This window comes from Babylonia areolata, chromosome 7, assembly GCF_041734735.1.
Source record: "Babylonia areolata isolate BAREFJ2019XMU chromosome 7, ASM4173473v1, whole genome shotgun sequence".
Taxonomy (NCBI): domain Eukaryota; kingdom Metazoa; phylum Mollusca; class Gastropoda; order Neogastropoda; family Buccinidae; genus Babylonia; species Babylonia areolata.
This window is the reverse complement of record NC_134882.1, coordinates 8,518,111-8,541,051: the sequence shown is the minus strand read 5'-3', so window position 1 is coordinate 8,541,051 and position 22,941 is coordinate 8,518,111. Positions and strand designations below refer to the sequence as shown.

Below are 22,941 nucleotides of genomic sequence, written 5' to 3'. Positions count from 1 at the left end.
GGAAGGGTGCAAGTGGGTGGATATGTGTGTTTGTGTGTGTGTGTTTGTGTGTGTGTGTTGTAGTGCGTGTGTGTGGGAGGGGGTGCCGAGGGTTGTGCGGACAGGTGGGTTTGTCAGTGTGTGTGTGTGTGTGTGTGTGTGTGTGTGTGTGTGTGTGTGTGTGTGTGTGTGTGTGTTTTAGTTCGTGTGTGTGTGGGGTGCGGGGGAAGGGAAGGGTGCAGGTGGGTGGATATGTGTGTGTGTGTGTGTGTGTGTGTGTTGTAGTGCGTGTGTGTGTGGGAGGGGGGGATGCCGAGGGCTGTGGGTGCAGGTGGGTGGATAGGTGTATGTGTGTGTGTATGTGTGGGTGTGTGAATGTGGGCGGAGGAAGGGATGGGTTTGTGTGTGTGTGTGTGTGTGTGTGTGAGTGAGTGGATGTGTGTGTGTGTGTGTGTGTGTGTGTGTGTGTGTGTGTGTGTGTGTGTGTGTGTGTGTGTGTGTGTGTGTTGTAGTGCGTGTGTGTGGGAGGGGATGCCGAGGGTTGTGCGGACAGGTGGGTTTGTCAGTGTGTGTGTGTGTGTGTGTGTGTGTGTGTGTGTGTGTGTGTGTGTTGTAGTTCGTGTGTGGGGGGTGGGGGTGCGGGGGGGAGGGGGGGTGCAGGTGGGTGGATAGGTGTGTGTGTGTGTGTGTGTGTGTGTGTGTGTGTGTGTGAGTGGATGTGTGTGTGTGTGTGTGTGTGTGTGTGTGTGTGTGTTCTTGTGTGGGTGGGAGGGAGTGTGTGGGGGAAATGGGTGTGTGTGTTGTGTTGTTGTTGTTGTTGTGTGTGTGTGTGTTGTGGGAGAGAGTGTGTGTGTGTGTGTGGGGAGGGGGGGGGTGAGGGGTGGCCTGGGGAGGGGGAGTGGAGAGGGTTGTTTTTTTGTGTATATATATATATATATATATATATATATATATACATATATCATGCGTGTGTTTTCAGTCAAACTTTTTGGAGTTTGCAGTATCATGTGGTGGGTGTGTGTGTGTGTGTGTGTGTGTGTTTGGGGTGGGTTTTCTTTGTATGGTGGCTTTATGTGTATCAAAATAGCGTCGTTTTTGTTGTTGTTGTGTTGATGGTTTGTTTTCTGCGTTGAAGGTGGTGGTTTTCTTGGAATTGTTGCTATTTATTTTGCTGTTGTCTTCGTCTCCTCCTCCTCCTCCTCCTCCTCCTCCTTCTCCTCCTTCTTCTTCTTCTGCTTCTGCTTCCTCTGCTTCTTCTTCTTGTATATTGTGTGATCATGCTAGCAAATGAACATCAAGTGCGTGTGTGTGTGTGTGTGTGTTTGAGTGAGTGGGCGTGAATGTGTTTGTACGTATGTCTTTGTTTGCTTGTTTTATAGTGTGTGTGTGTGTGTGTGTGTGTGTGTGTGTGTGTGTGTGTGTGTGTGTGTGTGTGTGTGTGTGTGTGTGTGTTTTATAGTGGTTGTGTGTGTATGTGTGTGTGTATATATACGTACGTACGTACGTGATAATGTACCAATTGTTCGTTTTATTGCTTAGTTACTTTTAATAGACTGTTCCAGTTACTATTCTTATTCGTCGTTCTTATTGTTTTATTTCATTTTATTTTTTATTTTATGTTTTGTGTCGTTCTTTATTTTTATGTTTTGTGTCGTTAAATTGGCAGAATTAGAAAAAAAGGCCTTTACCGCGCCTATTTCTTTACCCATTAAAGATTCAATCAGTCAGTCTTCTTCTGCCCCGGTTCGTTGCAGGATTAGCGTTTGGTTAAGTTACGGTTTTAAGACAGCATGACATTTTATTTTCATTGCGCTGTTAAAAGGAGAAAGAATATACAGAATGGCACTAACTGCACGAACAACGTGTTGTTGCATAGCAACTATTTAAAGAGCGTAATGAATTCACCAGAACCAACATGCCAACAATTCACAAGTCGACGGCACGATTTTGTACTTCTTTGTCCGCCATTTTTGCCTGAAAAGTCGGTCATTGGGGGGATCGTTCAGCATTCGGTAGCTATTTTTGTTATGGAGTATCTGAGTAGCAAAGACAGAAATAGCTTTTAAAAGTTCGACAGAAACGAACATAATTCTTTGGATATTTCTGAACTGCGTATCCAGTGTGGTTTAAGCATGTCTAGCACAAACTAGCACAACGTTTCAATAGTTCTACTACAACAATTCGGTGTTTTTTTTTGACGGTGTGAGCAAAACCTATGTAATTTGGATCAACTTATGCAGTTTGCACCTACATGACAATCTAATACAGTGAGTCAAGTAAAAGAAGGTTATCGAAAACTAGCGTTTGAAATTTTATTATTATTTTTTTTTTTTTTTTTTTTTTTTTACGGTTTATCGAAGACCGAAAAATGGTGAGTGGTGATGAAAACAGGGAAAGTATGAAACATGATAGATCAGTGTTATGATCGTTAAAAAAAAAATGAAATGGCGATGGACATGGATTGCTTTTGATGGAAAGGAATTGAATGAAGGCGAAAGGGAAAGTTTGAAACATTGATAGATCTGTACTGTGATCATAAAGACAATGAAATGTCGATCGACATGGGCTGCTTTTGACTGAAATGGTGTGGTTCCGTTTCCAGCTCACATCTTTCAGTTCGACAAAAGCACAAATAGGATTCGGTTCGATATACATATCCCCGCATTTTCGGGTTTCGTCGTCGTTATTTTTAGATCAGCAGGAGGAATCACGTGTGTGCTTGTAAGTCCTCCACCCCCACCCCCCCCTTTTTTTTCCCTCAGTTGCATGCAGATCCTTGGAACACATGTTTTCTCTTTTTTTCTCATTCTTTCTTTCTGTTACTTCTTTCTTTTAAGTGCTTAACACGAGGCTTTCTTCATTGGCCGGAAAAAAACAACAACGAAAACAACACCACACACACACACACACACACACACACACACACACACACACGCACGCGCGCCACCTCTACCCCTCCACGCATAGAGAGAGAGAGAGAGAGAGAGGGAGAGAATAATAACCCTAGTATGTACATTTCTGGAAGGGGGGGGGGGGGTCGGTTCAACCCAGCACCATTCTCCACATGGGGGCACGAAAAAAAAAAAAAAAAAAAGCTGTAGACGTTATTGATCTCAGTAAGCCTATGAGCTTCAAAAGTTACACGGTGCATGTGCTTGGGGAGAGGGGAAGAGAGGAGAGGAGGAGGAGGGGGGGGGGGGGGTGGGGGTGCTAATGCTACTGCTACTGCTGCTGCTGCTAGCTGCTGCTAGATGCTTCCTCCTTCAAAAAGGCGACAAGACAGCTTGGGCGACTGGGGGGGTTGATCTGATTTTCTTTTTCGGGGAGGGCGGTTCGATCAGTTTCCCCGGTGGTGAGAAATTGGAGGGGGGGGAGGGGTGCTTTTTGGGGGCGCGCGGGGGGCCGGGGGGGGGGGGAGAGGGGTAGCTGTGAAGTTCACCTCTTTTTTTTTTTCTTCTTTTTTTTCTTCTTTCTTCTTCTTTTCTGGTCATGCCCTGATACTGTCACGCAATGGAAGGACGGGAGGTGTGTGTGTGTCTGTGATGGGTGTGTGTGTGTGTGTGTGTGTGTGTGTGTGTGTGTGTGTGTTGGTGGGGGATGAGGGTGAGGGTGTGGGGGTGGGAGGTGGGTGCGAAGAGGATGGGAGTGAGAGAAGGGTTGGAAGGTGAGCGTGAGGAGAGAGAGAGAGAGGGGGGGGGGGCAAGGGAGGTTTTGTGCGTGTCTGTCTTTTCTCTCTCTCTCTCTCTCTCTCTCTCTCTCTCTCCCTTAGGTCTTTTCTCTCATTTTTGTCTCTGCTTCTCGTTATCTGTCTCTGTCTGTCTCTCTTTCTCGCGCACGTGCTCGCATTCTCTCTTTCTGTCTCTTTGTCTGTCTGTCTCTCCTCCTTTCTTTCTTTCTTCCTCCTCATCCTTTTCTCTCGCTCACTCACCCCCCCCCCCCCCTCCCCTCTTCTTCTTTCTTTCTGTGATTGTTTTTTTCTCTGTCAATCTCTTTCCCTTCCCAATCCTTATCTCTTTGCCTGTCTTCTTTTTCTCCTCTCTTATTCCCTTCTTCTTCTCACACACACACACACACACACACACACACACCGCCGGCGTGCACGGTTGTCATTTACACCCCCACCTCCCACCCCACTCTTCTTCCTGTCTTTCCCCCTCCAGACACACTCACATACACTCATTCCTCTCCAGTCTCTTTCCTTCTCTGTTTAAGTCTATGTCTCTCTCTCTCTCTCTCTCTCTCTCGCCAACTCCCGACTTCTCTTTGTCTGTCTCTCTCCCTCTCTCCCCCCTCTCTCCTGTTCTCAGTCTCTCTTTCTTTCTCTATGTCTATATATGTCTCTCTGTCTCTGTCTGTCTCTGTCTCTGTTCTCTGTTTGTCTGTCTGTCTGTCTCTCTCTCTCTCTGTGTGTGTCTCTCTGTACTTCCTCGTTCTATCTCTCTTCTTATTCCCACACCCGTCCTGGTCCTGGCTGAGAGAAAAAGATAAGCTATATTTAGCGAGTGTTGCTACGTACGCGCCCGGCACCGCAAAAATCAATCGCACCCCCAGCGGGACGCGACTTTTTTCGGCCTGTCGGGTGTTTCCGTGAGCACTCGCCTCTCCGAAAAGACATCAAGCCACTGTCACTGACGCACGATCGAACGAAGAGCAGTGAGTCTATTTGCCGCAAGCTGACACACACACATACACACGCACACACAGAAGCGAATCGGGAGTTTTTTCGGGCGAATCGGGAGCATTTCGGTGAAAAGTTGGTAGTTGCTGCTGGCGTATTTACGATGTTGAGGGGCTGGGAGGCGGGAGAGGGCCGGGGACACTTGACTGGGGTTCGCTAAAAAGACGGGAGTTCCGTTCAATTCCTACAGTTCAGTTATGTCTTTCAGTCTACCCCCCTTGTAAGCATCAGTCTTCCAATCATTCTTCTTGTAAGGTTTTACTTTTGTTGTGAAGGGGTGTGGGGGGAATGGGAATCATCTGGAGAGTTAAGGGTGGGATGGAGGAGGGGAGGGGGGTGGGGACGGGGCATTTTATTCGCTTGCCCGGGGATTTTAGTGGCTCGTATTTGCGATTCATTGGTCCGTAGATCGAAGTGCTATGTAATTCTCGAGAGGATGGGTTAACAAAAAAAGAAAAGAGGCACGCACAGACACAGCCACAGACACACACACACACACAGACACAGACACACACAGACACACACACACACACACACACACACACACACACACACACACACACACACACATGTGCAGAAAAAAAGACTGCGGATACGCATGAGAGATTGACAAAGAAAGGCGGCGGGTTGAGGGAGAGAGAAAGAGAGGCAGAGAAAAAAAAGAGAGTAAGGAGGATGAGGGAGAGGGGACTGGAGACAAAGAATGAAAGTCGGGGAGAGACCAGGATAACGAGAGAGAGAGAGAGAGAGAGAGAGAGAGAGAGAGAGAGAGAGAGAATGAATGAATGAATGAATGAATCTTTATTTTCCAACGGTGAAGATATTAGCACTTTGGCCGACTTACACATCTGCCGTTGTTCTAAGAGACACACAAACATGTACGCATATAAATGTAGTTATACTGAATACTTAATACATGTATAATGTACGAGTATAACACAGCGTCAAACTGAGAGACACAACATCGCTCACATCTGTACGGAACGGAAGCGAGTAACACACACACACACACACACACACACACACACACACACACACTAACACACTAACACACACACACACACACACACACACACACACACACACACACACACACACACACCAAGGGAAAAACAACAACAAAGCCCTAGCATGAATGCTACACATGAATGAGAGAGAGAGAGAGAGAGAGAGAGACCCTGATCCTGACCCTGACCCTGACCCTGACGAACACTGTACTGGCATATAAACATCTTCACCACTCTTCCCCCTACCTCCTTACATGCAAGAGACACGGATGAGCGGATGAGACAGAACGAATAATATAAGAGAAACACACAAACAGAAAACCGAGAGAAAGGCGCAAACCCTTTCACTATTGAAACTTGGTGTGAAGTGAGATCAATATGACAGCAGCTTTAAGAAGCCATTTGCTACATTCTTCTCTGTGTGTACATGCCAGTGATGCTAGTGATTTTGCTGAACGAATGTTATGCAGTCCCACCCCCCCACCCCCCCGCATAAAAGGAAGCAGTTCAAAATGAAGAATGATCCTGACCTGTAAGCTCAATGATATCTCAGTGAGCTGACAGCCATACACTATCAATATAACATACTTTTTCTTATAACTTTTTCAATTCAAAATTTTATAACGATAACGGCAGCAAAAATGCAGGCCAAAAAGCAAATTCAGTCAAACATTGATATAATACTTTTATATAACTTACCATTGAGTCACATAACCATGGCTATACACACTTATAATGTATCGTACCCACATCCACATCCACACCAAGGGGAAAAAATAAAGAGTATACACATGTCAGCAGCATTAAAGAGATAACATGGAAAAAAAAAGTACCAGGGCAAGACACTAGGGTCAGACATTATCTCACTGTCGTACCGCAGTGTCTGGCAGTGTGGGTGGGTCGGCACCTTTAGGGCGAGAGCATCACAGCCCTCACAGTGACTCGTAGAGAGAAAGAAGGTAGTTTCAGACAGTAGTGAGACTCGCTCGGGTTCCTTTCAAGCCATGGTCAACTGATGGCAGCGCTAGAAAACAGACTATGACTGTGTCTGTGTCTGCCGGCAAGCAAGCAGGGAGGTGGTATTCATAGCATCCGTGATTGCTTTTGGTCGCAGGATGAAGGCAAAGAGCCTGCGGGGGAAAAAAAAAAAATCTCTTTAAGCAGGCTTGCATTTCTTCTCCTGTGTCTTGTTTGTTACCCTGTTTCTTCTTTGTTTTGCCTGTCTGTTTCGTTAGTTAGCGCCTTCTTGCGTTTAAGTGTTCATTTATTGGTTGGTTGTTCTATCGATTAATTCTTTGGTCGTGCATTCGGTTTTTTTTCTTGTATTTCTGTTGTATGATATGTCTTATATATAAACCCCTGTTAAAATGTATGTTTGCTTGTTTGTATAATTATAAGATCATACGTATATACATAAATGTATATATGTATATGTGTGTGTGTGTGTGTGTGTTTTATTTATGTACTTGTGTATTTATTGTTTATCTATTTCATTTGTTTATTTAACGTAATATAACAAGACATAATATAACTGCATTGTGTTGTTTTACACTTTTATCACAACAGATTTCTCTGAGTGAAATATTTGCGGATTTCCCCGGGGAGAGTACGTAGCTACAGTGCATTTTGTTTTCCTATCAAAGTGGATTTTTTCCACGTTTTGTTTTGGCCAGGGACAACGTTTTTGATGTCGTGGGTTCTTAGACGTGCGCCAAGTAAATGTTGGGGCGCGCTAAGTGCATCCTACACACGGGACCTCGTCTCATCCAAATGACTAGCGTCCAGACTACCATTCAAGGTCTTTTGGAGTGGGGGGGGGGGGGATTGCACCGAGTGTGAGATTCGATCCTGTGCGCTCAGTTTACCTCGCTTCTAAAGCGGATGGTTTACCACTAGGCTACAACTCCACTGCGACATAACATAGCATATATGCATTGCATTGCATAGTGTAACGCAACACAGAGTAACGCTACATTTGATTGCGTTACATTACTCTACATTACTCAAATTGCACACAGCGGATTAGGTAACCACTAGTCTAATTACTCCACTGCTACATAACATAACATAACACAACACAACACAACACAAAACACAAGAACATAACATAAAATAACACAACACTATACTACATTACTTTACACTCCACCCCACTACATTGCATTACATCGCATAAGTCGCCAGTCGCCAAGTATTTTCTTCCCCTCCACTGGACCTTGAGTGGTGGTCTGGACGCTAGTCATTCGGATGAGACGATAAACCGAGGTCTCGTGTGTGCAGCGTGCATTTAGCGCACGTAAAAGAACCCACGGCAACAAAAGAGTTGTCCCTGGCAAAATTCAATAAAAAAAATAAAATAAAAAAAGAATCCACTTCGATAGGAAAAACAAATAAAATTGCAGGCGGAAAAAAAAAGTACACCAACACGAAAATGGGTGGCGCTGTCAGTGTAGCGATGCGCTCTACCTGGGGAGAGCAGTCCAAATTTCACACAGAGTAGAGAGGATCTGTTTGTGACAACAAAGAGTAATACAAAATAACACTATGTAAATAATATTTCGGGGTGGTCTCCGTCCGTCCCCGCAGGCCTGGGACCCACTACCCACAGTTCGGGGTGGCGCGGATCCCACCCGGCTCCTACCCGCCGTCGAACGACTACACGGACTACTCCAAGTTCAGCGGCACCAGCCACTGCATGAAGAAGCAGCTGAGCCAGCGCTGCACCTGGAAGTGCACGGCGCTCCTGCTGCTCATCATGTGCGTGGCCCTGCTGGCCTGCACTGTCTACTTTGCAGGTGAGTGTGTGTGTGTGGAAAGTGTGTGTGTGTGTGTGTATGTTTGTGTGTGTGTCAGTGTGTGTGTGTGTGTGTGTGTGTGTTGTGTTTGTTTGTGTGTCTGTGTCTGTCTGTATCTGTGCATACATATGCACGGACGCACGCACGCACGCACGCACGCCTCTTACTGTTACTGTGACCAGACTACTAAAGTGATCTGTATCGCTCTTTGTGTGTCTATCTGTCTGACGGTCTCCAGTCCCCGCCCCCCCTCTGTGTATATGTGTGTGTGTGTGTGTGTGTGTGTGTGTGTGTGTGTGTGTGTGTGTGTGTGTGTGTGTGCTTGCGCGCGCGTGTTTGTGTTATTCAGAGAGAACAGAAGAAAAGAGAGAGAATGCGCGCGCCGCACGCGTGTATGTGTGTGTGTGTGTGTGTGTGTGTGTATGTATGTGTGTGTGTGTGTGTGTGTGTGTGTGTGTGTTGTGTGTGTGTGTGTATGTGTGCCAGTGTACGTGCGTGTGTATGTGTTCGCGTGCGCTCGCGTGTTTATTTGTGTTTTTGCATGTACTTCTCTTTTTCTTTCTTTTTTTTTTTTCGAGGCGGGTGGGGGCATGTGTGTTTGTGTGTGTGTGTGTGCGAGCGTGCTGATAGGAGATAGTGCGATTGAAAGGGATAATGCCTGCGTGTGTCTGTTTATCGCTGTTTATCCGACCATCTGCTGTTTTTCTCTGTCATTACTGTCTGGTTCTCTCTCTCTTTCTCTCTCCGATTCCCCCCCCCCCCCTCTCTCTCTCTTCATCTGCTGACATTATAAAATATCGTTAACACCCCTTATGTATATGGGGCTTTTTGGACGAAAACGAATAAATTGTCTGAGTCTCTCTGTCACTCTCTGGCCACGTACACAACCCCCTCCCTTTCCCTGCTCCTCATGCCCCCCCCCCCCTCCCGAAAAAGATACACATAAAATCCCTTCATATGAGCTTATATCAAACCCTCGTAAATAAAGATTTGCTCTTGTCTTGGTCTTCGCTCCTTCGCGCCTCTCTCTCTCCCTCTCTCTCTCTCTCCCTCCCTCCCTCCCTCTCTCTCTCTCTCTCTCTCTCTCTCTCATACCATATGTGTGTGTGTGTCTGTGTGTGTCTGTGCATGTCTGTGTGTGTCTATTAATTTTGAGAGAGAGAGTGAGACACACAGAGAGAGTGTGAGAGGGAGAGAGATGTATGTGAGTAGTGTGTGCGTGTGCAGCTCTCTCTCTCTCTCTCTGTCTCTGTCTGTCTGTCTGTCTGTCTGTCTCTCTCTCTCTCTCTCTCTCTCTCTCTCTCTCTCTCTCTCTCTGTCACAAAGCCTTATGGTACTGACACCCCCACCCCATCAACACCCCACATCACCACCACCCCCACACCCCCACTCATCTCTTCCATCCTCTATTGACGTCTGCTCCTTTCGAAACTTTAGACTTATGCACTATAAGTTCCATAACTCACTTTCCAACTTTTTTCACGGGCGTTTTAGTACTTATCACCAGTTGTTGGGTTTTTTATGTTTTGTGTGTGTTGTGTTTTTTTTAAGTTTTGTTTTGCTTTTCCCCCCTTTTTTTTAAAGACTGGCCATTTTCTCCGACACGCACCATTTTTCCATTTATATGCACTTCCAATAAATGGAGCGAGGAGAGAATAGACATGCATGAAATTGCTTTTCAAAGCGCTGAACCCGCCATGCTGGAGTTTTTTTTGTTTTTTTTGTTTTTTTTTTAAACTTTCAATGCCATATGTGGCCACCAGAAGCTGGCATCCCACAGTGCATCAGCTGTGAAATGATTGGCTGTTGAGCGCACATCCGGTGCATTGTTGCGGAGACAATGGCGGGAGGTTTTGGTGGTGGTTGTGGTGGCGGGTGGTGGTTAGAGGTTCGGGGAGGGGAGGGGGAGGTTGTAAAAACGTGGGTGACTGCAGTCGCCCCCTGTTCTTTTGTCTGCTTTCATTTTGATGTCTTTTTGATTTGTTATGTGTGAGAGAGAGGGGGTGGGGTGGGGTGTAAGGCAGGGAATAAAGGTGGAAGAGAAAATAAAGGGCGGGGGGTTGGGGGGGGGGGTCATGAAGGAAGGAAAGAATAGACTGAGGGAGTGTAAGGGAGTAGAGAGAGAGGGACTGAGAGAGAGAGAGAGAAGGAGACACAGAGAGAGCGGGGGAGTGAGGGAGGGAGGGGAGAGATTTGAGGCGTGGTTGCAGTGGAATTAGACTTTTTTCACTGCGTGAAAAGGCTGCCTGCCAACTGAACATGCACAGATTCTCATTGAGGTGTGTGAGACTTGTGACAGTTTTTGTTCCGCCTTTCCTTGGTTGCTGCTTTTCGTGATTGTCTTTATGTCCTTCGTCTCATCCTCCTCCCCCTCTTCCTCCTCCTCCTCCCTCTCCTCCTCTTTCTCATTATTCCTCCATTCTCTCCTTTCTGTCTCACAACCAGTGTTTTTCTTGTCCAGTTTCTCTCTCTCTCTGTCTCTGTCTCTCTCGCTCTCTCTTTCTCACTCTCTCTCTCTCTCTGTCTTGCTCGCTTTCTCCTTCTCTCCCTCTCTCTCTCTTCCTTTTCTCTGATCATGCATGTATTATTCCTATATTCCTGGTGACCCCGGTACACTTGGTAATAAAGACATGTTCTATTCTATTCTGTTCGATCTTCCACATGCAGACCGGCCTGTTTCTCTGTCCACATCTCCGTTCCTGTGTCCGACCCTCATTCTCCTTACATTTCTTTCCTTTTCACTCTGATTCTGTGTCCCTCTCCCGCCTTCTCTTTCTTTAACCCTTTCACCGCCAGTCAATTTAGAGTGCAAAATTCCCTTGTGCTACATACACAGAAAAATGGAGTCTAAAAATACTGGGGATTCACTCTGTGATGATGTGTAGAAAATATGGTCTATCCTACCCCCGAACATAAAGAGCAGTAGGTTTTGACATGGGTCCTCTACCTAGCTGCTGCATAAATGCGAGTTTGGTAGTGAAAGGGTTCCCCCCTCCACCCCCTCCCTCCAACAGAACTCCTGCTCCCTATCTCCATCCATTCTCCCTCCACCCCCACCCCAGTTACCATCTTTTCAGACCTATAAGACACCATCACAAAGTTCTAGAATGGACTTTCCAAACTTTTTCCTCCAGAAAAAAAAAACTTCCCCCAAAACATGTCCATTATTCTTCACACTTCTTGACGTCCTGAGAGATTTGCAACACGCAACACCCGTTTCCCATTTTTGCCGATGAAAGGAAGGAGGAAGGTGGGGCGTGTGCATGGGAATGCTTCCCAGAGCGAGACTGGGCGACGTTTCTAGAAACATGTATGGTGATGTAATGCTGTGTGTGATGTAATGCTGTGTGTGATGTAATGCTGTGTGTGATGTAATGCTGAGTGTGATGTAATGCTGTGTGTGATGTAATGCTGTGTGTGATGTAACGCTGTGTGTGGCGGAGTGTGTCTCCTCTGTGGTGTGTCTGGTTGTGGATGATGATTGGCTTTTTAGAGGAAGGGGGAGAGAATAGCGGAAGGGGAGATGTGACATTTTTGTTGTCTTCTTGTTTCCTTTCTGTATTTTGTTCATTGGTTTTTCTCTTTCCTTCTCTCTGTTTCTTTCTCTCTTTCTCTTTCTTCCTTCTCTCTCTCTCTAAAAAAAAAATTTAAAAAAAAAAAAATCACGTAATTTATCTTCCACTGCAAACTGGCGTGTTTCTCTGTCCACATCTGTGTTCCTGTGTCCGACCGTCATTCTCCTTACATTTCTTTCCTTTTCACTCCCTGTGTCCCTCAACTGCCTTCTCTCTGCTCTCTGTGTTTAAAAAAAAAAAAACCCACCCCACCTGAACTGCTGCTCCCTATCTCCATCCATTCTCCATCCACCCCCACTCCCAGTTACCATCTTTTCAGACCTATAAGACACTATCACAAAGTTTTAGAATGGACTTTCCGAACTTTTCCCCCCCGGGAAAAAAAAAATCCTTCCCAAAAACATGTCCATTATTCTTCACACTTCTTGAAGTCCTGAGAGATTTGCAACACGCAACACTCGTTTCCCATTTTTGCCGATGAAAGGAAAGAGGAAGGTGGGGCGTGTGCATGGGAATGCTTCCCAGAGCGAGACTGGGCGACGTTTCTAGAAACATGTATGGTGATGTAATGCTGTGTGTGATGTAATGCTGAGTGTGATGTAACGCTGTGTGTGATGTAATGCTAAGCGTGATGTAATGCTGTGTGTGATGTAACGCTGTGTGTGGCGGAGTGTGTCTCCTCTGTGGTGTGTCTGGTTGTGGATGATGATTGGCTTTTTAGAGGAAGGGGGAGAGAATAGCGGAAGGGGAGATGTGACATTTTTGTTGTCTTCTTGTTTCCTTTCTGTATTTTGTTCATTGGTTTTTCTCTTTCCTTCTCTCTGTTTCTTTATCTCTTTCTCTTTCTTCCTTCTCTCTAAAAAAAAAAAATAAAAAAAATCACGTAATTTATCTTCCACATGCAAACTGGCGTGTTTCTCTGTCCACATCTGTGTTCCTGTGTCTGACAGTCATTCTCCTTACATTTCTTTCCTTTTCACTCCCTGTGTCCCTCAACTGCCTTCTCTCTGCTCTCTGTGTTTAAAAAAAAAAACCCACACCACCTGAATTCCTGCTCCCTATCTCCATCCATTCTCCATCCACCCCCTCTCCCAGTTACCATCTTTTCAGACCTATAAGACACCATCACAAAGTTCTAGAATGGACTTTCCAAACTTTTTCCTCCAGAAAAAAAAAAAACTTCCCCAAAAACATGTCCATTATTCTTCACACTCCTTGAAGTCCTGAGAGATTTGCAACACGCAACACCCGTTTCCCGTTTTTGCCGATGAAAGGAAAGAGGAAGGTGGGGCGTGCATGGGAATGCTTCCCAGAGCGAGACTGGGCGACGTTTCTAGAAACATGTATGGTGATGTAATGCTGTGTGTGATGTAATGCTGTGTGTGATGTAATGCTGTGTGTGATGTAATGCTGAGTGTGATGTAATGCTGTGTGTGATGTAATGCTGAGTGTGATGTAATGCTGTGTGTGATGTAATGCTGAGTGTGATGTAATGCTGTGTGTGATGTAATGCTGAGTGTGATGTAATGCTGTGTGTGATGTAATGCTGTGTGTGATGTAATGCTGTGTGTGGCGGAGTGTGTCTCCTCTGTGGTGTGTCTGGTTGTGGATGATGATTGGCTTTTTAGAGGAAGGGGGAGAGAATAGCGGAAGGGGAGATGTGACGTTTTTGTTGTCTTCTTGTTTCCTTTCTGTATTTTGTTCATTGGTTTTTCTCTTTCCTTCTCTCTGTTTCTTTATCTCTTTCTCTTTCTTCCTTCTCTCTCTCTAAAAAAAAAAAAAAAAAAAAATCACGTAATTTATCTTCCACATGCAAACTGGCGTGTTTCTCTGTCCACATCTGTGTTCCTGTGTCTGACAGTCATTCTCCTTAAATTTCTTTCCTTTTCACTCCCTGTGTCCCTCAACTGCCTTCTCTCTGCTCTCTGTTTAAAAAAAAAAACCCAACCCCACCTGAACTCCTGCTCCCTATCTCCATCCATTCTCCATCCACCCCCTCTCCCAGTTACCATCTTTTCAGACCTATAAGACACCATCACAAAGTTCTAGAATGGACTTTCTGAACTTCCCCCCCCCACCCCCCCCACCCCCACCCACCCCGAAAAAAAAAATCCTTCCCAAAAACATGTCCATTATTCTTCACACTTCTTGAAGTCCTGAGAGATTTGCAACACGCAACACTCGTTTCCCATTTTTGCCGATGAAAGAGGAAGGTGGGGCGTGCATGGGAATGCTTCCCAGAGCGAGACTGGGCGACGTTTCTAGAAACATGTATGGTGATGTAATGCTGTGTGTGGTGGAGTGTGTCTCCTCTGTGGTGTGTCCGGTTGTGGATGATGATGATTGGGTGTGTTTGAAAGGGGTGGCAGGGTGTAGGTGGGTGGGAGGGGAAATAAGGGTGGAAGTATAGATGTGATGATTATTTCTGTGGTCCCTTTGTTTCCATTCTGCATTTTTGTTTGTGTTTTGTTGTTGTTGTTGTTGTTGTTCTTGGTGACATTTCTGCTGCTGTTTTCTATCGCTATTTTCTTCTCTTTTTTTTCATTTGTTGTTTGTGTTCCAATTTTCTTTTTGTTTTTATTCTTTCTTTCTTTCTGTCTTTGAGGCTCTTATTTTTTTCTGTTATTCCTTTGTTTCTTTCTTTAACGCTCTCAGGTTACTTTTTGATTTCTTTGTTACTCTCCTCTCGTCATTATTTCTTTCTGTGTTTCTTTTCTTTCTTTTCTTTTTCTCAAACACTCTAAAGTTGCTTGTTCGTTTCTTTCCTTTTTATTATCTTCTATCTTTCTCGCCTAATGACTTCATTCATTCATTCCTTATTTCTTTTTTTCTTCCTGTTTCTCACCTTCTTTCTATCACTTGTCACGACCTTCTGTATTGTAATACACTGTCTCTGTCTCATTGTCTGTCTGCCTCTCTGTTTATATGCCTGTCTGTGTGTCTGTTTCCTTTTCACTCTGTGCCCGATGCTTTCTATTATTTCCTCCTCCTCTCTCTCTGTCTCTGTCTCTGTCTTTCTCTGTCTGTCTGTCTCTCTCTCTCTCTGTCTCTCTCTGTCCACCCCCCCCCCTCTCTCTCTCTTACCCTTACCCCCTTTTCCCTCTCCATTTCCTTCCCTCCCTCTTCTATTATTTCCTCCTCCTCCTATCTCTCTGTCTTTCTCTGCCTCTCTGTCTGTTTGTCTCTCTCTCTCTCTGTCTTATCTCTTATTCCGTTTGTCTTGTCAGCCACTGCCTCATGCTCCCCTCCTTTCCCTTCCCCTCCCCTACCCTCACAGCTTCCCTTTATTCCCCCACCCCCACCCCCACCCCCACTGACGGACTTTTCAGACATAAGACACGATTCCTAACTTCCAGAATGGACTTTCCAAACTTTTTTTAACCCCCACCCCACCCCCACCCCTTCAAACACACACAAAAAAAAAACAACCAAAAAAACGTCTGTTATTCTTCACACTTCTTGACGTCCTGAGAGATTTGCAACACGCAACACCCGTTCCCCAGTTTTGCCGATGGAAAGGAAGGAGGAAGGTGGGGCGTGTGCATGGGAATGCTTCCCAGAGCGAGACGAGACTGGGCGACGTTTCTACATGTATTATATATGGTGATGCTGTGTATGTGTGTGTTGGGGGTGGGCGGGCTGGGTGGGGGTAGGGGGGTCTCTCCTTGGTGTGTCTGGTTTGGGGCGATGATTGCCTGTGTGTGGACGGGTAGTGTGTGTGTGGGGGGGGGGGGGGGTGGGGGGGGGGGATATAGTGGTGGAAGTAGAGATATGACCTTTCTGTTGTCCCTTTGTTGTCTTTGTTGCATTAAAAGAAATTGGTGACATTTCTGCTTTTTTTTTCCCTACCTCTTTTGGATTTTTTTTTACCTGTGATAATCCAAGGCTTCTTGTGTGTGTGTGTGTGTGTGTGTGTGTGTGTGTGTGTGTGTGTGTGTGTGTGCTGGATTTTTTTTTTTCGCTCCCTCGTTAATGCTCCTAAGATTTTGAGTTTTCTTTCTTTTCGAATTCATTTCTTCTTTTCTTTTCGTATTTGTTTCTTTAATGCTCCCGAGATTTGTTTGATTTTTGTTGTTTCTTTCTTTCTTTTTTTTACGTCTATTCTTCTTGTCTCTCTTTTTTTTCTTTATTTCTTCTTTCTTTCTTTTTGTAGTTTTTATATCATGTAATTTCTTTACTTTCTTCTTTTCGGTCTATTTTTTTATGCACCCATTTTGAAAAAAAATCACTTTAAAAAAACAAAACTTTATGAATATCTTTTCTTATTTCTTTCGTTTATTCAGTTCCTTCACTTCTTTCAAAGCCACGCGAACTTTATTTTGGATTTCATTTTCTTTTTTTCCCTCGTGTTTCTCCCCCTTTTCCTCCTCTCCTCTCTTCCCCATCCTCCTTTTTTCCTCTCTTTCTTCCTGGTTTTCATCCTCTGGTTTTCATCTTCTTTTTTCACCTTCGTCGTCGTCATCTTGCAAAATGATGGCAATGTTCTCGTGTGGGTCGCAAATCACGCTGCTATGCGAGATGACGAAGCTGTTGACTGACTTGTGAAGAATGTTATCCATCACAAAACGATAACAACCCCCCAAGACTTCCAGACCTGAATCGAACAAAGTCTTCCAGATCCGCTGCTGTCTGCAAGAATTCCTTCCAACCTGTCACAGAAAAGTGGAAAGGAGTGACCCTTCTCTGCACGTTGCGTACAAGTTGCAACTGTACCTTTCTTTCATGTTTGTTTGTTTTGTTTTGTTTTCCTTTAAAAAAAAAAGAAAGAAAAAAAGGTCTTTGTTGCCTTTGTTATGAGCTGCATCGAAGTATCGAATACCTCGTTTTTGACTGCTGGGGGTTGCATGATGTTTGAGACAAACTCATCACTGATGGCGTTGTGAAGACCTCCTTTCCAGGTCTTCAAACAAGAAATTCCTTTTTCTTTTTTTCCGTTATGATTAAAATTTATGTGTTTGCTGGCGAAGGCGAGGTTTTGAATTGGGTTGTTTTAGTTTGGTCACGTTGATTACGTACAGTTCTTTCGCCCATGTAAAGTGCTCCTTCTTCGGTGTTCTTTATATACTTTCTTTTGTCAGCTCTTGGATTGCACTTCGGTTGGCTTGAAAAGGCACACAGTATGACTTGAATTCTTCCTTTTTCTTTTCTTGTCCTTTTCTCTCTTTCCTTTTCTGTCCATTTGTTTATGATCATCTTCTTCCTTCTGTTCTTCTTCGTCTTCTACTCATACTTCTCCCAACTCTCTCGTTCTCTCTGTATTTCTTCTGTCGCCGCATCTCAGTCTGCTCATTTGCCAGTTCGCTCTATCTCCGGCTGCTTGCCTTACAATCATTATCTCCGCACCCCTTCCCACCTACCACATCCTACTCCCCGTTCCGCTTCTCTCTGTGTTTGTCTCCACCTCCTCCCTCCTCCCTCTTCCAACCCCCCCCCCCCCCTTTCCCCTCTGTCCCTCTGTCTTAATTTAAGGCACTGTCTCAAACTTTCACAGAACCCACTCCCCCAAGCGTGCGGACAACAAAGCATAGCCCTCTTTTCCATGCCATTGGATATCCTATGAGATTTTCAACACGCAAACGTTTGACACTTTGCCCATAAGCTGAGAGGGGTGGGGGGAACCGAAGACAGATTCTGCAAGCAAATGTGTCCCAGATCGAAAGTGGACGTCTTTTGGTTGCGCATAAAATGCGCGACCCCGCCCGTTGAGTTGTGTCCCATGGTGCATCTGGCTGGACTGTGATTGGCTCTGCACAGACAGGAAGGGAAAGAAAAGCTAATGACTTGTTCTTTTTTTTTTCCCTTCTTTTTTTTTTTTCGTGTGTGTGTTTGTTTGTTACTGTTTTTTTAGATGAAAAATGAGACTCTGGTTTCTGCTTTGTTTATTTAAACATTAATTGTTGTTGTTTCCCTGTTATTTCTTTCCTCCCTCCTTTCTTTCTTTTTTTATGTATATATTTGTTGTTGGTTTCCTGTTATTTCTTTCTTCCTTTCTTCTTTTCACGCTTCATTGATTTCTATGAAGTTAAATCAAACAATAAACTTTTTGTTGGGGCAAACTTCCTGATCAGCAAATGTCGATGGTCGCTTATTTGGATTTGATACGCCTCAAACATATAAAAGAATGTTTTTTGGGTTTTTTTAAATGTTGGTCGTGCATAAAGTCAAAGACAAACCAAAACCGCATGCAGACCCTTTTCTTGGAAAGAGTAAAAGAGAAACTGGGTAACAACGTGACAAAGGGTTGGCATTTTCTTCAGAAACGAGCACAGTGCGATATACGTTTTTATTCTTCTTTATTTTTTCAGGGGGTGGGCGGGATAGGGGGGTGGTGAACATGATGAAACGGTCACTCCATATGAGTTCAATGCAAAACATTGAAAACTGGTCTGTTTCGTTCAGTTTAGAATGACGGGCGCAATAGCCGAATGGTTAAAGTGTTGGACTGTCAATCTGAGGGTCCTGTGTTCGAATCACGGTGACGGCGCCTGGTGGGTAAAGGGTGGAGATTTTTACGATCTCCCAGGTCAACATACGTGCAGACCTGCTAGTGCCTGAACCCCCTTTGTGTGTATATGCAAGCAGAAGATCAAATACGCACGTTAAAGATCCTGTAATCCATGTCAGCGTTCGGTGGGTTATGGAAACAAGAACATACCCAGCATGCACACCCCCGAAAACGGAGTATGGCTGCCTACATGGCGGGGTAAAAACGGTCATACACGTAAAAGCCCACTCGTGTGCATACGAGTGAACGCGGAAGAAGAAGAAGAGTTCAGTTTAGAATATTCGTGAAGAAATACTTAACATAATCGGGAGTAATGAGCTGTGACAAAAACAGCAACGCATTTGAAACAACAACATGGGTATTCTGTGCGGAAAGGAAAGCATGCATATATGATTGTTATGAAGAACGAATGTTAGGCAATGATGTGCTGTAGTGCTGTTCAAAATGGACAGCAAACTCGAAGAATTTCAACGAACACACACACACACACACACACACACACACACAGAATGAAGAATTCAAGCACGTAAATTTGAAGTTATTAAATGCAAACGGCTATAAATTTAAATTGTTTATAAAAACTAGGAAGCGAACGTTATCTTAAAGAAATGAGAACTGTTTAGAATATTCATAGTTAATTTTGATTTTGTTGTTGTTGTTGTTGCTTTTGTTGGAAGAAAATCCTCTTTAAAATGTTACAAATCAGAAGAATAAAAAAGGATTTTTAAAAAAAAGATGAGTTATTGGTCCGAGCTCGCGTTTTCTGAATTACAGGATTAAAAATTATAGAGAGAATAAGATGGGCATTCAAACATTTGTTTTACTTTAATTTTTCGGATCGCATAATATGAGATTGTTTTGCTGTTTCGAAAGTCAGTATCCTCTTTCTTTCACTTCGTTTCACTACAGTTGTACATGTTTTATACACTTAGAACGAACATCAGCATGTCAAAATGCCTTCAGACATTATTTTATGCTCTTTGTTTTGTATCCTTTCTTCTATTCTCCTTCCTATTCTGGGTTGTTGGGTTTTGTTTTTTGTTTGTTTGTTTGGGTTTTTTATGTTTTCTTTCTGTCTTTCATTCTTTGTTTCATTCATTTATTCTTTCTCTTTTCTTTCTTTCTTTCTTTCTTCCTCATTAATGCTTCCTGGCGTTCTGCCACCTTACTTTCTTCTTCTTCTTCTTCTTCTTCTCCTTCTTCTTCGTGTTTATTCCTCGTTTGTTTTTTTGTTTGTTTTTCAGTCTGGTCTCGAAGGAGGAAATGAGGGACGCGCCCGAGTCCGCGCGCGCGCGCGCGCGCACACACACACACACAAAGAGAGACAGACAGACAGACAGACAGAAACAGAGAAGGAGAGTAGGCGCGAAGGGGTGATTGAGGTGATGTGCATAGTAGAGTTCGATCCACGAGACATTAAAGAGAGATAGGGGGAGAGAGACAGAGAGAGAGACACAGAGAGAGAGAGAGACAGAGAGGAAGGCGCGAAGGGGTGATTGCGGTGATGTGCATAGTAGAGTTCGATCCAGGAGACATAAAAGAGAGAGAGGGAGAGACAGACAGACAGACAGAATGAGAGAGGGAGAGACGGCGCGAGGGGTGATTGAGGTGATGTGCATAGTAGAGTTCGATCCACGAGACATTAAAGAGAGATAGGGGGAGAGAGACAGAGAGAGAGACACAGAGAGAGAGAGAGACAGAGAGGAAGGCGCGAAGGGGTGATTGCGGTGATGTGCATAGTAGAGTTCGATCCAGGAGACATTAAAGAGAGAGAGGGAGACAGACAGACATACAGAAACAGAGAGGGAGAGTAGGCGCGAGGGGTGATTGAGGTGATGTGCATAGTAGAGTTCGATCCAGGAGACATTAAAGAGAGAGACAGAGAGAGAGACAGACAGACAGATAGAGACAGAGACAGAGAGGAAGGCGAGAAGGGGTGATTGAGGTGATGTGCATAGTAGAGTTCGATCCAGGAGACATTAAAGAGAGAGAGAGGGAGAGAGACAGACAGAGAGACAGAGACAGGCAGAGAGGAAGGTGCGAAGGGGTGATTGAGGTGATGTGCATAGTAGAGTTCGATCCAGGAGACATTAAAGAGAGAGAGGGGGAGAGAGAGACAGACAGACAGATAGAGACAGAGACAGAGAGGAAGGCGAGAAGGGGTGATTGAGGTGATGTGCATAGTAGAGTTCGATCCAGGAGACATTAAAGAGAGATAGAGGGAGAGAGAGACAGACAGACAGACAGACAGACAGACAGAAACAGAGAGGGAGAGTAAGCGCGAGGGGTGATTGAGGTGATGTGCATAGTAGAGTTCGATCCAGGAGACATTAAAGAGAGATAGGGGGAGAGAGACAGAGAGAGAGAGACAGACAGACAGACAGAGACAGAGATAGAGAGGAAGGCGAGAAGGGGTGATTGCGGTGATGTGCACGCCGAGTGCGAGCCAGGAGACATTAAAGAGAGAGAGAGGGAGAGAGAGAGGGAGAGAGAGGGAGAGAGGGAGGGAGGAAGAGCAGGGCCACCAAAAATGCTCGTCGAGGCGTTAGCGAGTTTCATGTTTTGTGGGCCTTTTTGTGTCGGTGGAGTGAGAGTTATGGTTCGGATGCAAAGGTGCTTGTGTGTGTGTGTGTGTGTGTGTGTGTGTGTGTGTGTGTGTGTGTGTGTGTGTGATTTTTGGTTGGTTGGTTGGAAGGGCAGTCGGTGTCGGCGGTGTGTTCTTTTTGTTGTTGATGATGATCGTGCTTTTTGTGGGCTTTTCTTCGTCTTGTTCTCTCTCTCTCTCTCTCTCTCTCTCTCTCTCTCTCTCTCTCTCTCTCTCTCTCTCTCTCTCCCTCTCTCTCTCTCTCTCTCTGTGTGTTGTTGTTATTGTTGTCATTGTTGTTACCTGTCTTGTTTCTTGGTTATTTATTATGTTATTCTGTTTGTTTTGTTCTTGATATAGTTCATTAGGCTGCGGTAGTTTTAACAAATATATTCGTCCGCAAGTATTCTACGTGGTCACTCTTTTTCCTGCTACATTTCCTCTGCGTTTGGCTCTCTTTCTCTTTCTCTTTGTCTCTCTCTGTCTCTGTCTGTCTGTCTCTCTCTCTCTCTCTGTGTCTCTCTGTCTCTGACTCTCTGTCTCTCTCTCTCTCTCTCTCTCTCTCTCTCTCTCTCTCTCTCTCTCAGCGTCTGTCTGTCTTATGGGATGTGTATGTATTTTTTTTCCCCACTGAATTTTTCTTTCATATTTCCTAGACTAGTTAAAACGTTTTCTTTACGCGGGGTAGGATGAAAACCGGCCGATAAGTGCCTATTCCTTTTCCCTCAAAAATGTTTCGATTTCGATTTCCCTCTCTCTGTCTACGTCTTCTTAATAATGCACAATCCGCTATTCCAATCCCCCTCCCCCGAACCCAACGTCAGCCCCCCGCCCCCCTGACCAACCCCCCCCCCCCTCTCGTACTCTGTCTCTATCTCTCTCTTTGCCTCTCACTAATCCCCCAACCCTACCCTCTCTTTCTTTACCTCTCACTATCCCTATCTCTCTGTCTCTCTCTTTCTCTGTCTCTCTCTGTCACACACACACACACACACACACACACACAACACACGCACACACACACACACACACACACACACACGCACACACGCACACACGCAAACACGCACGCACACACACACACACACACACGCACACACACACACACACACACACACACACACACACACACACACCACGCACGCATGAACACACACACACACCTGACCTTCTTTCCAAACTTCCCAACAGCTAATCTAACTTCCATAATTCACGACCCAAACTTTCAGGGACCGAGTTGGTTTGGTATTCTACATCGGTTCCAAGGTTCTGACCGCTGGAGGAAGAAGAAGAAGAAGAAGAAGAAAGAAAGAAAGAAGAAGGAAGCCTTGACCGTTCGGAAGTCTGGCCGTCTTTCAGTCGTACACAGCGACGTTCTCTCCCCCTTGTCAATAAACTGAATGCTGGGAGAAAGGCGTATGCATTCAAAAGGAATAGATGAATGAATAGATAAATAAATAAATGAATATATAAATAGATAACTAACTAACTAACTAAATAAATAAAATAAGATAAAAGGCATGACGCTGGCTGGGGTTTATCAGCGGGGTTTTATATACGAGGTCACGAGGAGCGGTACCCCCGCTGCGCATTGGCTGGAAAATAATTGGCTGCTGGGCGTGCATCCGGCGCATTGTGGGGGAAATAATGGCGACAGTTAAGGGAGAAGGTTTGAGGGGGGGGGGGGGGGGGGATAAAAACGTGACAATTGTTGTCTCTCACTTCTCTCCCCTTTCTTTCTTTCTTTCTTTCATGCCTTCAATTTCGTTTCTTTTCCTTTCTTTCTTTCTTGATTTAAAAAAAAAAATTAGAGTTGGG

The 22,941-nt window shown here is 44.8% G+C and overlaps 1 protein-coding gene across 1 annotated transcript in view; it reads left to right on the top strand.

The window, feature by feature from the left end:
* The window catches only part of LOC143284328 (teneurin-m-like), a 247,677-nt gene that overhangs the window by 97,206 nt on the left and 127,530 nt on the right, over positions 1 to 22,941 (top strand). The window contains exon 5 of the mRNA XM_076591037.1: positions 8,251 to 8,459. Coding sequence (XP_076447152.1) covers positions 8,251 to 8,459 — 209 coding nt within the window. The remainder of the gene's footprint in view (positions 1 to 8,250; positions 8,460 to 22,941) is intronic.